The sequence below is a fragment of the Dryobates pubescens genome, chromosome 2, assembly GCF_014839835.1.
Source record: "Dryobates pubescens isolate bDryPub1 chromosome 2, bDryPub1.pri, whole genome shotgun sequence".
NCBI classification, from domain to species: Eukaryota; Metazoa; Chordata; class Aves; order Piciformes; family Picidae; genus Dryobates; species Dryobates pubescens.
This window is the reverse complement of record NC_071613.1, coordinates 22,779,762-22,793,473: the sequence shown is the minus strand read 5'-3', so window position 1 is coordinate 22,793,473 and position 13,712 is coordinate 22,779,762. Positions and strand designations below refer to the sequence as shown.

The window sequence follows — 13,712 nt, the reverse complement described above, 5'->3', positions numbered from 1 at the left end:
AGATTAAAGCTGTTTGCTGTGGACTACAAGAGATAGCAGCACAAAGGAAAGAGGTGCAAAAGACGCTGCTTTACAGGTCTAGGTCACAGAGGTCAGCACAGGCACATCCTCTGGGCTTCAGGACATCTGAAACACAAGTTACAGGATTAGCAGTGGACGTTCAGCATAAGGGTCCATGATGCTCATGTTAGATGATAAGCCAAGCTGCTGATAGTTAGCTGGGACAGGTGTATTTGAGACTGAAAAGCAAAATTTGCTACTCCTCTGCAGCTGGGTGTGCGCCCAAGCCAAGGTGGAGAGGCTCCCCGGGAAGTCATCTCTGATTCTGGCAGCATCGTGATTTCTGGTCTGACCCCTGGAGTGGAGTACACCTACAGCCTCACAGTCTTGATGGATGGCCAGGAGAGAGATACTCCTATCATCAGGAGAGTGACTACACGTAGGACATGTTTCCTTTTCTACAACTATTCCTTGAAACCTTTGTTTCCTCTGTGCTCCTCAGATGAATGGCTGTCTTCTGGGAGTCGGTTCTATTCTATTCCTACTGCCATGGTCTGGAAGATGTTTTTCTTCCTGATACATGGGTGACAGTAACACTAGCTTATGCAATGCAGGGTCACAACTTCAGGAGAATGTTTCTTAGCTAATTTTGAAATGTAAAGATGTAAACTGGGGAGGAGTGACGCTGATGGAACAAGTATGACTCTCAGTGCCATAAATGAATGACCCATCTGTCTGAATGCTTGCAGCACTGTCTCCACCAACCAACCTGCGCCTGGAGCCCAATCCTGATACTGGGATCCTGGTAGTCTCTTGGGATAGAAGCACAACTCCAGGTAACAATGTGAACTTGCACTGTGCTCAAACCTCTTGCACCAGAGCTGTAATATTGGCTGTCTGATACCTTGCAGTTCATTAAGGAGACATGACATATTCCTAGATATATTCAAGGATATGATTTACAGTTAAGTATAGGTTACTGTAGGGCTCTTCATAATTTCCATCCCATGTAAAATGCAATTTTTGGAGTATGAATGTGTTTAAATATTTCATCTAGTTTTGGTATTTGAAAGCTTTCTTCTAACATGCCCAGTGGTTTAAAAGGGAAAAGAAGGCAAAATGGTAGTGACGAATGAGTTCATGTTATTTAGAGTAAGCATGGGACTCTGAAAATGTTGAAGATGCACTCTTCTCCCACAATAGTTGATGTGAGATACATAATTAACTTTGGCAACACAGTGACTGAAAGCTTTTGAAAACCCTGCTTTGTCAGTAGATGTAATTTTTTTGGCAAGTCATGAGTTTTTCAGTTAAGGTCTCAAATGGAACCTCAATGGCTACCTCGTAGGAAGCTCATTTTGGGGTGCTTGACTAAGCAACCTTTTCCCTGCTGAGCTCTGGCTGGCAAAATCACTTGTAAAATAACTTGTATTTGCTTCGGTTGCTTATACTGAGGCCTAATGTAAATCAATACAGGTTGAAATGACTACATGCTGTTATATCTGTGTTTCAGGCATCAGTGGGTACCGAGTGACCACTGCTCCTACCAATGGGCAGCAGGGTTCTACCTTGGAGGAAGTTGTAGGTGCAGATGAAACCACCTGCACCTTTGAAAACCTGAACCCTGGTGTGGAGTACAATGTCAGTGTTTACTCAGTCAAGGATGACCAGGAGAGTGTTCCCATCTCTGAAACCATCACACAAGGTAAGGAAAGGATGAGTAGCAGTTTTAGCCACTCAAAGTCAAATTGTTGAGCCCAAGAGTTTCACATTTCAGAACTCCTATTAGTCTGATGGCAGAGGGTGTAGACTTAATATTCAATCTCAAGAAGTGGAATAGCTGTGTACCGACACATGATAGAGCAGTTTTTACACCCATGTGCTTCTCTACACAGGCATCCTACATTATCACCACATTGTTGACAGACAAAGAGATGGATCTGTTGTGTCATAACACTGAGCTAGAGAGCAAGAGAGACTTTAACTTGACCCTGCAGTGCCCCAGCATCTGGAGCACAGCTGAAGAAAATAGGAAGTAGATGAAGAGAGGTATGAGTGAGAAGCAAGCACAGGAGAAATTCTGGCAGCAGTAGTGGCAGGAGATCACTTCAGGACAATAGAGAGGAAAGCTGAGATTGAAAGGTCTGTCACTAGCACTTCTGGGACACAAAGTGGTGTGTGCCACCTCACACTACATGAAACTACCTTTGTAACTACAGCAGCAAAATTAATGTGCATCTCCACAAATGGTTTAATTTCATTTTCCTTTGTGAGGGCTTTGTTTGTTTGTTTATGTTTCTGCTCAGCCCTGAAATGATGCCAGCTACTGCGTGTGCTTGCTCTTATAACACTGCTTTAAAATTTCTACGCTTCACTGAAGTGCTGTATGCTCCCTGGAGGTGAACTAATGCTGTGATACTGCGTAATTAAAGCAGTAATAGCTTTAGCCCTTTACTGTCTGCCGGTGGGGGAAAGCTAAGAATGTACGTCTCTGGCTTTTAGCACTCTTTAAAGGTGATATGGAACATGCATTCCATGTAGGTAAACAAAAGATTTTGAGGAAAACTGGCATTTTTTTTTGCATCTGTTCTGTAAAATATGTCTTTTCCTGGAAGGACATTGAAATAGAATGCAACCACAATTATTAAAGCCACTCTTTTGCATATTACTGTCCCATAATAATTTTTAAGCTAATTTGTAGTAATCCAAAAGAATGGATTCCCAGTCCTGCATCTTTGATTCGCCTACTGGTGTCTGATCCTGAGGGAAGAAGAGCATCTAGTAGTTCCCACTGATTCTGGGATTGCCATGCTGAAGTTACACAGCCAACTCTTGTGGTTTAAATCAATATCAGTCTATTGCCTTGAGCATCTGAGGGTTTGGCCATTGTCTATGAAAGATGCATCTGACATTCCCCACTCCCTGCCCAACCCTGTGCTTAACATGCAGGAAAAGAACAGCTTTGCTAACAGGATTGATATCGATAGGGAAAACGAGCACAGCTCTGCTTGTTTGCCCTACAGAAATTTAGGCAGTATCTAGAAGGTCATTAAAGAGGATCCTTATTCAGTGGCTTAATGCCAATATTTTGAACAATTTAGCCAACAAATTGAGTTGTCCTCTTGGCCACATCATACGCTGGGCATTACCTCTGAATATGGGGATGTTGTCACTTGGAGAATTCTTACCTTCTAAAGGTCATTTTTTAACCCTTTGTCATCTTTCCAAGAAGATACTTTTGTTACTCTTCTGTACCATCTGTTTCTAGCACATAGATTGCAGCAATTAGAGCTAAGTAGAACTTGAGGAATTCTAGGCCAGATCCTCAAGCCTTTACAGGGATTTGAGAGTTTTTTCCCAAGTCCAGTGTAAACAGTTTGGCTAGTGGATGATCAGCCCTGTACCTTTGCAATGGCTCTCACCAGCTGAGGGTGTGGTTTGATTTAGCTCCCTCGAACAGGCTGATATTTTCCTGATTCCAGTGATAAAAATGAACCTTACCATCAGAACAAGACAAATTCTAGAGGGTTGATCAACCGTTATTTCAGAGGAGCTGTTTTATTTATATGCTAATAGACTTTGATCTCTTGTTTTCTGCCTTGGAAAAAAAAAAAGGATGTATTTCTTTTCCCCCTCTTTATTTTCATAAGAAGATGATAGGTCTTTATGGTTCCCCATTGCTCAAAGTAAATTTGTTGCAAGTGTCTCTTGTAGGAAATTTTGATATGTCTGAAGTGGAAGTGTATTGCCTCTCTGGGGAGGCAGCTGAAGACTGCACTGAAGGGTACAATAGCAAAAGGAAAAAAAAGAAAACCTCTAACACCAAACCCCTTCCTTTTCCCCCCCAAACCCAAAGAGAAATTCTGCATATCACCGCAATTGCTTCCACAGTTCTGTCAATGTTGAGAGTGATGAACACTGCTTTTTTCTCCCTTGTCTGTCTTTTGCCTCTGTGTCTTTGCCTTTCCCGTGTGCTCTTTAACTCATTAGAGGTGCCCCAACTCACTGACCTAAGCTTTGTTGACATAACTGACTCAAGCATCGGCCTGAGGTGGACCCCGCTAAATGCCTCCACCATTATTGGGTACCGCATCACTGTAGTTGCAGCGGGAGAAAGTGTCCCTATTTTTGAAGATTTTGTGGACTCCTCAGTAGGATACTACACAGTCACAGGCTTGGAGCCGGGCATTGATTACGACATCAGTGTAATCACACTCATTAATGGCGGAGAGAGCGCCCCTACCACTCTGACACAGCAAACGGGTGAATTTTGAAAACTTCTGTCTTTTGTGACATGGGCAGTGGTTCATGCTGTCACTGGCTGTCAGGATGATGGGGCTTTGTCCAAAGAGGAATCGAGCTGCTTACTGAGGGGAAGCCAGGCAGACCCAGCTGTAAATGGCAGCTGGGGGTGGCTATGCAGTGCTCAGTTTTCTGACCTGAGGCATTTTCATACTGTGAAAGGCTGCAGACTTGCCAGGCTTGTTCACTTTCTGCTATCCAGATTTCCAGGATCCAGTTGGAATCATGAGCCTGAAACATGATCTGTATATTCACCAGGCTTGTAAACTGTGGTCTCCTAAAATATGAGCCAGAGGGAGGAGCAGTTCAGCAGACACCTCTCCAGCCTTGATAGCTGTTTGAGCTTCCAGCAGTCTGTTTCAGTGGTGGCCCCACTCTTTGCACATTGCCCCAAAGGATGCAGGTGAAATGGCACTCTCTGAGTACATGCCACTGACAGCCATGCCACACTGTCAAGGGTCTCTGTAGTGCATGAGCAGGCGGTGAGCTGAAAAGTGGTTCTTGCATGAAGTCCTGTTGTGTTTGAAAATCCTGAGGCTATAAATCCTTCCACACAAGTAGAAGTAGAATCATAGGAAATTAGTGATATACCTCCTCCTCTCCTGTGTATGCATGTATGAATTCTAGATGAGATTACTTTTCCATCTGTAGGCTGCTGTATGGCAACTTTAAACCTCTCTTGGCTCCCCATCAGTAATATGAAATCCATCTGCAAGGAGCACATTACTGACACTTGCTACCTTGCTTTCAAATTAAGCCCATGGGGTATATTTAAAGTATTGGGAATTGCCAAGACGTTAAGGGAGCCTGACAGTAGTGCAGACACATTTTCTCTTAACTATAGTAGAACTTGGATGTAGTTTAGAAGTCTGTTTGCATGGGTCTGACATAGTCAGTTATGCATGAGATACTTTCTTGGGTGATTACCCGAACAAACATTTTGATCAACTTTTATCAATCAGAGAACTAAAATACACTTGTTCTTTGCTATGTAGCTGTTCCTCCTCCCACTGATCTCCGCTTCACTAATGTGGGGCCTGATACTATGAGAGTGACTTGGAGTGCACCAACTTCCATTGTGCTGAGCAATTTCTTGGTGCGCTACTCACCTGTGAAGAAGGATGAGGATGTTGCAGAGCTGACAATTTCACCCTCAGACAACATGGTGATATTAACAAGTAAGTGGGTTACCTGAAGAAGTTAAACAAATATAGGAGGCCCCTTATACATGACAAAAGGCAAAAGAAAAATTGGTTAGTGTAAGTATAACTGGCCAAATTCTCAGCTGATCTAAGCTGATGTCGAAGCAGCCTCTGACAAACTCACACTGAATGAGATTTGGCTGCTTGCATTATTCGCGTTAAAGCCAAAACACAGGAAAGTTTTTCCCATTGCTCCAAGGACGGTGATGAATCCAGGCTATGGGGCAATTGCTTTGGTTTACAAGCCTGGTTAGATATTAAGACTAAATACATATTATTCACGTGGTTTGCCAAAAGCATCAAGGACTTGCAGTGCAGAGGTTCAGGGAGAGGATTAAAATGTGCAAAAGGTCATTATTCCTTTGGCTTTGTATGCTCAGGACCTGAAAATGAGTACTCATTGGAACCTCACAGGACATGGCAACAAAATGTGAGAATTTTCAAGAGCTGACAGTAATTTTTGCTGGTACAAAGGTTGTTTTGCATTTGAAGTGTGTGTTTGTTTTTGGTTTTTTTTTTCCATCCATCCTGGAATCATGTTGGTTGAATGAGAGGCAATACTCAGTTTCAGAATAAGGGACCAGATCTGGAGCTCATCTGAGTTGGAATAGCTTTGTTGGAAATCCTTGGCTCTCCAGTTTAGTTAAAAGCTAAAGCTTTAGCCTGGTGCATAACTGAACTACTAGATAACTAGAAGAAACTTAGTAGAAAACTAACCCTGGCCCAGTTTTCACAAACTAATGAAGAAATTATAGAGGGTACCATGCTCCTTCAGTCTAAAACATTGCAAGCAGCCATAATGCCACAAGAAAAAGATTTAATTTTTTTACTGTCCTGGAGGCTCAGATCTTCCATCAAGCAAAACCTGATTGCCTCCCTTAAGAAACACAGTTAAAATTGTGTAGGTTGAGTGACTTCTAGCTATTAGTAAAGAAATATGTCTAAATTCCTGTACTTAAAACTCCACAGATCTGCTCCCCGGTACTGAATATCTAGTGAGAGTCTACAGCGTTTCTGAGCAACATGAGAGTGCACCTTTGTCTGGAATCCAGAAAACAGGTACTTCAGTGCACCCTGAGACACATGTGCAATTAATGCCGCTCTTGAAGTAATCATCAACGTGACTTGGTTGCTTGCTCTTCTGTATTGCTACCTCATTGATGGGTAATCAGCTAGATATCAAAGAGCAATTCAGTGCATGTCTTGGGGAAACACTGGGAAATTTCGTTTCATTAGGTCAGAGAGGCAGAATTTGCTTTTAAACAGGGCATCATAGGCCCTGGTGTGAAGGTACAGATAGAATCATAGAATAGTCCAGGCTGGAAGGGACCACCAAAGGTCATCTAGTCTAATCACCCCACAGTCAGCAGGGGCATTCCCAACTAGATCAGGTTGCCCAGGGCCTCGTCAAATCTTACCTTGGAGCCCTTCCCTGGAGATATTCTACTACCTCCTTGGGCAACCTGCTCCAGTGTTTCACCACCCTTGTAAGGAAGAACTTGCCGACATCCAATCCAAATCTGCCCCACTCTAGTTTGAAGCCATTGCTCCTCATCATGTCACCGCAGGCCCTTTTCTCCCGTAGGCCCCATTCAGGTGTTGGAAGGCTGCCATCAGGTATCCCTGGAGCCTCCTCCTCTCCAGGTTGAACAACCCCAGGTCCGTCAGCCTGTCCCTGCAGCAGAGGTGGTCCAACCCCCTGATCACTCCTGTGGCCCCCCTCCAGACCCTCTCCATCAGGACAAGCCTAGGCAGAGCCTATTGTTTCTGTCACTGAGTCTTTCTTGGCTGTGTCACTGGTCTTTGCTGGTCACCTGCTTTGTTTTATGCAGTGTCCTCTGCCTGTGCCATGCGCTTTCCCTGTAGCGGCATTCCACTGTGTGTTTAATCTCAGTCTGATCTTGAGCACATATTTCTTTAGTTCTGTGGCTGAATAGCATTTGGCTTAGGATCCGGCTAAGCTTAATGAAACATGGCAGTGGTGATGATGATCAGTAGTTTGGTCGAGCTCAGTCTCTTGTCTCTTTGAAATATGCAGCTCTTGATTCCCCCACTGGCCTTGACTTCTCGGATATAACTGCCAATTCTTTCACTGTCCACTGGATTGCTCCTCGTGCTGCCATTACGGGGTACAAGATCCGGCATCACCCAGAGCAGGGTGTTGGCAGGCCCAAGGAGGACCGTGTGCCCCCCTCACGCAACTCCATCACCCTTACCAACCTGCTTCCCGGAACTGAATATGTGGTCAGTGTCATTGCCATCAGCGGCAGAGAGGAGAGCTTACCCTTGGTTGGCCAACAAACAACAGGTAAGCCTCAAGAGAGTTCTGGCTAAAAGTTACTGTGAGGATTTTGGGTCAGTTACTGTTAAGCCATATCTGCCTTACCAGAGGGTGAAGCTCTGCTCCTGGGGAAGTGCCTGTGGTACTGAGGTAGGGCCTGATTTAGAAACAAGTGGGAGGACCTATGCTACTTTCAGATTAAGTCAGATGTCTTTAGGGCCAGTAGAACTTTTTTCATTAAATCTAGTCCAATGCCAAATGCTTTTTAACCAGACACATCTCTTGTAGAGATGTGTGCACTGGGCTAGAACTAGGAACCAATGAGTAGCAAGGGAGCATGGTGTGGTAAGTGAAACATGTACCTGGAGTAGGTTAACTGTGTTTAAAAACTCAATTTTCTGTTTTTCTAGTGTCTGATGTTCCAAGGGACCTAGAAGTCACCCCCACCAGCCCAACCAGCCTTGTAATTTCCTGGGATGCTCCTGCAGTAACAGTCAGATACTACCGGATCACTTATGGTGAAACAGGTGAGGGCAGGTTGCTATGGCCAGTCAGAGACCAGAAGCTGTATTGTATTCTGGGGCTATTAGTAAACTGCAGAAAACGGCAAAGGCAAGTTTGACTACAGCAGGCAATGTCTTGTATCTGAGTCTTGCAGCATATTTAGAGAAGGCTTTCAAAAGAGAGCAAATAATTTTTTGTCTACCAGAAAGAGCGAGCCTCTGGAGCACTACAGTCATTTTGCAGGTGGTTCTGTGTGCCCGTTGCATTCCTTTCATTGGATTGGTCTTGACCCTGATGATTTCAGCAGGTTATGTCTTCAACTTGATGCACATGGGATTGTTCTGGATTTTGTATTGATTTAAAATGTATCATTTAGAAATTAATTACATTCCTTATTTTGCCTCATCCCCTTTAGGTGGAAGCAGCCCTGTGCAGGAGTTTACAGTGCCCGGCACCATGTCCACTGCTACCATCACTGGCCTCAAACCTGGCGTAGACTATACCATCACTGTGTATGCTGTAACTGGCCGTGGAGACAGCCCTGCCAGTAGCAAGCCAGTCACTGTCACCTACAAAACAGGTGAGACCTCTTTAAACAAAACAAACAAACAAATCTACAAAAGCTCCTTACGTCTTTGTGTTGGCTTATCCCCATATATTTGTGTCACTGATCCCTGGTTTCTTTTAGAAGTCATGGGCTCTGTTGTAAGCCCATAATTTTCAATGGAGCTGTGTATCCTGGTGACCCACGGTGATAATGACACAATACAGAAGGGGATCATGGACTTGGACTTTTGGAGGAGGGAGTCCCTGTGGAGTCCAGATGGATACAAACAATATTTGACTGCTTATGCAGAGTGCAAATCCTGTTGGGATCTCATTTCAGGGGGTTACTTCTGAGTTAAACTCTGGTGCTTCTGGTACACTGTCATATTATGTAATCCTCGTGAGACCTGACTTTCTAACTCCAGGACCATTGTCTCACTCCTGATCTGGATGTAGCTTAATCCTTCTCCTACTGTAGCTGCAGATAAAGGCATTTTAGAAGCCTTTAAAACAACACAGATTCTCAACTATCATTGGTATGAGGTCAATCACCTACACCTTATGGTAGGCTTTCTTGCTCAGGGCTATCATGAGAGATGAATAAGTAGCAGCAGGTGGTTTTTGTTTTAAGAAGCACAGCCTAGAAAAGAGAGTGGAATAAAACTAATCTAGGAGGCAGCAGTGGCAGGAGGATTTTCTGTACCAACATACTCAGAAAAAAAAAAATACTTTTGCCCAGAAATAGACACACCATCCCAGATGCAAGTTACCGACGTCCAGGACAACAGTATCAGCGTCAGATGGCTTCCTTCAACGTCCCCAGTCACAGGATACCGTGTGACAGCTGTCCCCAAGAAAGGACATGGGCCCACAAAAACTAAAAATGTTCCTGCAGGTAAGAACATATGACATCCTTCACCAGATCTGTTAAGAATGCAAGATGTGCCCACTAGAATCAACACCATCAGGCACTAGGCACATGCTTGAAGTCAAATTTTCTCCTGCTTGTCCCTTTTTTTGCCATCTTTCTGACTTTAGTAGGGTCTCATGCATGAGAACCTAGGGCAAAGTTTTATCCTGAATGCTTCACATCTTTTTGACATCACTGTGCTTCAAAGGCTTGTTCTTGGCAACCTCAATGCCTCTGGAAGGCACCTAGATTTTAAGGAAATGCCATTGGTTTTTCAGAAATGCCATTTTCCAGCATCCAGCCAAACTTCCTCTGAAATCCTTCTGAAGGTCACATAACATGACCCTTGGTCATGGCATGGACTCAATCACATATGCTACAAGCTGGACCTCATTGCCACAGAGCCTGCCAAATCAGCTCTGGTTGTTCTCAGAAGCACAGTGCATTTTGTGGGACCTGCAGAGATTAGCACTCTGGGATGCTTGTGAGGCAGCTGGGTTAATGATTAGTCATATATCCCCCAAATGATGAAAGCTGGTCTTCTCTTACCTTATTTTTTCCACTGTACTAACCTGCCCTTTTAGCTGTGGGGCTTCAAGCAGGTAAAAATTGCAGATGCCTTGCTGTACACTGCCAATGAAACATGCTGTAAGCAAAAGGCAAGCTTGATACAGCAATCTCGTGTTGTTTTAATGATGCTTGTTCATGATATAGCTGATACAGGCCCTTCATTCAGTGCTACTAGGAGGCCAGTTTCCTGCAGCTTTGGGCAGCTGTAGGTGGGCTAACATTGTTCTTTCCTGACAGATCAAACGCAAGTCACGATTGAAGGTCTGCAGCCCACAGTTGAGTATATGGTCAGTGTCTACGCTCAGAATCAGAATGGAGAAAGCCTCCCCTTGGTTGAGACAGCTGTCACCAGTATGTATTTCGCTTCATGGTAACAGAACAAATGTTATCTATGGATGTCTGAACCTACCATGCAGCATCACATTCCCAGTGAAAGCAAGTGGCAGGTGCCTAGTCTGCAGGAGAATGCAAGGTGGTCTGCCCTGTGATAAGTACCATGCACTTAAGTCACAGATGCTGGTAAAAATACAGTCACTCTCCCTCAAACACTGGCAAAATGCAATTCCCCACTGCCTCAAAATGCTGTGCTTCTGATTTTCTTTCACTAAAGCTACAAAATCTCTTGGGGTTTTGTTCGCCTTCAGCCAATCAGTGGACAAAATTTGCAAAGATCTCCTTTCTGGAGCTAGGTGGCAAAGGTGATTACTGATAAGGGTCTGAACTGAGCTTGGGACCACTTGCCCTGTGCTGATGGAATAAAGGAAAACACATGAGTTATATAAAGGGCTTGGGATGAAGCACTGCAAAAGAGGACAGCTCAGTCCTGAAGTTGCTGTATCTGCCTGTACAAGATGGCAGTGCTGCTCTGAACACAGAGGAGAGAGCAAGTGGGAACACGTAACTCAGAGGGATCTCTCTGATGTTAAGTGCCTTTTCAGGGCTACCTCTGGGACAGGGATTTGCATGCCTGTTCCCTTGCTCAGGCTTGTATTCAAAACACAGCTGAGCCACAGAAACAGATAAGATAGCAGGAGCTTCTCAAGCTTTGCAGAAGCAGGAAAGGAGTCTTCATAAATTTCAAGGCAACAAATTCCTGCATAAAAAAATCATCTTTGCCACTAGATAACATAGAAATTTCAGGACTAATATAACATGGAAAATAATCTTACAGAGAAGCATAATTTGGATCCAATATAAAATTTTGTACAACAAATGGGTGTAGCTCTGTGGTAGACACACTAGACTTCAGTGGATCAAGGCTTGCTTACCTTGCTGTCTGGCACTGAGCTCCCACCTTGCTAGGAAATTGGTCTAATTTGAAAATGTGCCTATCACCCAGTTGCACCTGTGGACATCCCCTGGGCACTCTATGCAAAGCTGAAGTTTTTCTATCTGATTTTAAAATACAAGATACTGAGTAATTTGTTTTCTTGATAAGTGTGTTAATTGGATATTAATTTATGAAAGAAAATAGTGGGACTGATTCTCCCTGGACTGGAACTTTGCACAGCAGCTTGTAGTAGTGAAAAGCAAGTGCAGCCTGAATCCAGACTTACCGAGTCAGGTGGGTTGTCTGGCTGCCTTTAGCACTGGAAACCAGTTACTGTCTCTGGTGGTAGAAATGGGTCTTAAAATACCTGTTTATTCTTCTCTTGACCACATTGCAATAGCTTGATGCTTCTAGAGTTGTGTGAAAGGGCTGTCGGTGCCAAGGAGGCTCCAATATAAATCAAGATTGGTGTCCTGGCTACTTTGAATGTGGCAACGCAACTACTTTCAGTTTCAAGAAGGCCACGATTGCCTTCCTGCTGTGTGGCACCCACAAGCTCCCAGCCTTACTCTGCACAGGTATAAGCACGTGTACAAGGTGCAGCACAGAGGAGAATCAAGTGCCCCTTCACCCGCGCAAAACCGAGAACTGCTTTGCATGTAACAGAAATGCTTTTTATTTTCCTCACCCACAACCTGCTTTTTATCACATAACCTCTTACCGTTAATTTGCCTAACAGACATTGACCGCCCTAAAGGACTAACATTCACTGAGGTGGATGTTGATTCCATCAAAATTGCTTGGGAAAGCCCGCAGGGGCAAGTCACCAGGTACAAGGTGACCTACTCAAGCCCTGAGGATGGAATCCATGAGCTATTGCCGGCCCCAGGTGGCGAAGAAGACACTGCTGAGCTGCATGGCCTCAAGCCAGGTTCTGAGTACACTATCAATATCGTTGCCATATACGATGACATGGAGAGTCTGCCCCTCACTGGGACCCAGAGCACAGGTACACCTTTAACTACACCACCCAGCAGGCCATGGCAGCGGTGGCTTCTGCCTAGTTGGGTAAAGTGTGCTCCCATGCTGCTACTGAACTGGTACCAAACTGGTATTCCGTGCCAGGGAAACCCCAGGAGAAGCCAAGAGATGCAATTGCTCTTGAGAGCTGGCTCACATCACCTCCAGAAGAAGAGGACACACTCCATTTAGGAGAGTCCCTTATGTGCCAGTCTGATCCATTTCCATATAAAACACATTTTAAACTCCTTTGTGAAGAAGAAAAAGGAAACTAATTGCTCGAGATAAAATTACTTCCAGCAACACGGAATCCATTGCAAAGCTTCCAGCGTTACCAGATGTGTCTTTATTACAGAGGTGCTACCTTTGTAATAAAGGTCTGTCATTCATTTGTGGATGAAAAGTTGGTGCTGTAATTCCAGGGGTGTAATGAAGACAGTGGTTCCTAGTGCGCCGATTGCTATACTAAACTGAAGCCAAGTGCTGTAATGATTGAAGCAGCTGGCTAACTACCTGCCAGAAATGCAAATACAGTCATTTTTAAACCCCACTCTCTGTGGTTTACCCTTTGTGGGCTGTTCAGAAGTGTACTTGAGGTCATTTAAGACTTCCCATTGACTCTCATGGGCTTTAGACAGAGCTCTGAGCAAAGCAACAAGGGAGAATTATCTTGTATTTCCACTCTATAAAATTAGAAAGCTTCACAGCAGCATGCTGTGAAGTGGGCACTATGGGAAGGTATATACTTTTTTTTCTGTTTACAGCCCAAGCACTGCCAACAGTAAAGCAAAAAAAGTGCTTCAATGGATGCCCCTTTTTAATGCAAATGTTTTAAAGATATCAGATGTGTTAATTTATGAACAGACTCTTGTGTGATGAGTCTTATAGCCACCACAGCTCTGCTTTTCCGTTGCCTTGCTCTCTATGTAGCAATTTATGTTTGTGTAAGTGGCTGTAAAGTGCTTGCCCTCTGCATTTGCAGTATTTTATATCCTCTTTGCAGTTCCTGAGCCTGCTTCCTACTTAACTTTTGTGAATCATCCATCATATATTAGAAATGAACAGAGATAGGCAAGTGAAGCAGGACTAAACTGTTAGCTGTGTGAT

At 44.1% G+C, this 13,712-nt stretch overlaps 1 protein-coding gene across 6 annotated transcripts in view; it reads left to right on the top strand.

The window, feature by feature from the left end:
• FN1 (fibronectin 1) overlaps window positions 1-13,712 on the top strand; it is a 55,343-nt gene that overhangs the window by 30,130 nt on the left and 11,501 nt on the right. For 3 of the 6 annotated variants that reach the window (XM_054171802.1, XM_054171807.1, XM_009900835.2), the window contains exons 22-33: window positions 271-439; window positions 750-836; window positions 1,514-1,705; window positions 3,991-4,263; window positions 5,298-5,480; window positions 6,474-6,563; window positions 7,543-7,812; window positions 8,196-8,312; window positions 8,705-8,869; window positions 9,575-9,730; window positions 10,553-10,666; window positions 12,325-12,594. In XM_054171802.1, coding sequence (XP_054027777.1) covers window positions 271-439; window positions 750-836; window positions 1,514-1,705; window positions 3,991-4,263; window positions 5,298-5,480; window positions 6,474-6,563; window positions 7,543-7,812; window positions 8,196-8,312; window positions 8,705-8,869; window positions 9,575-9,730; window positions 10,553-10,666; window positions 12,325-12,594 — 2,086 coding nt within the window. The remainder of the gene's footprint in view (window positions 1-270; window positions 440-749; window positions 837-1,513; window positions 1,706-3,990; window positions 4,264-5,297; window positions 5,481-6,473; window positions 6,564-7,542; window positions 7,813-8,195; window positions 8,313-8,704; window positions 8,870-9,574; window positions 9,731-10,552; window positions 10,667-12,324; window positions 12,595-13,712) is intronic. The other 3 variants (XM_054171816.1, XM_054171811.1, XM_054171824.1) reach the window with 3 other exon arrangements.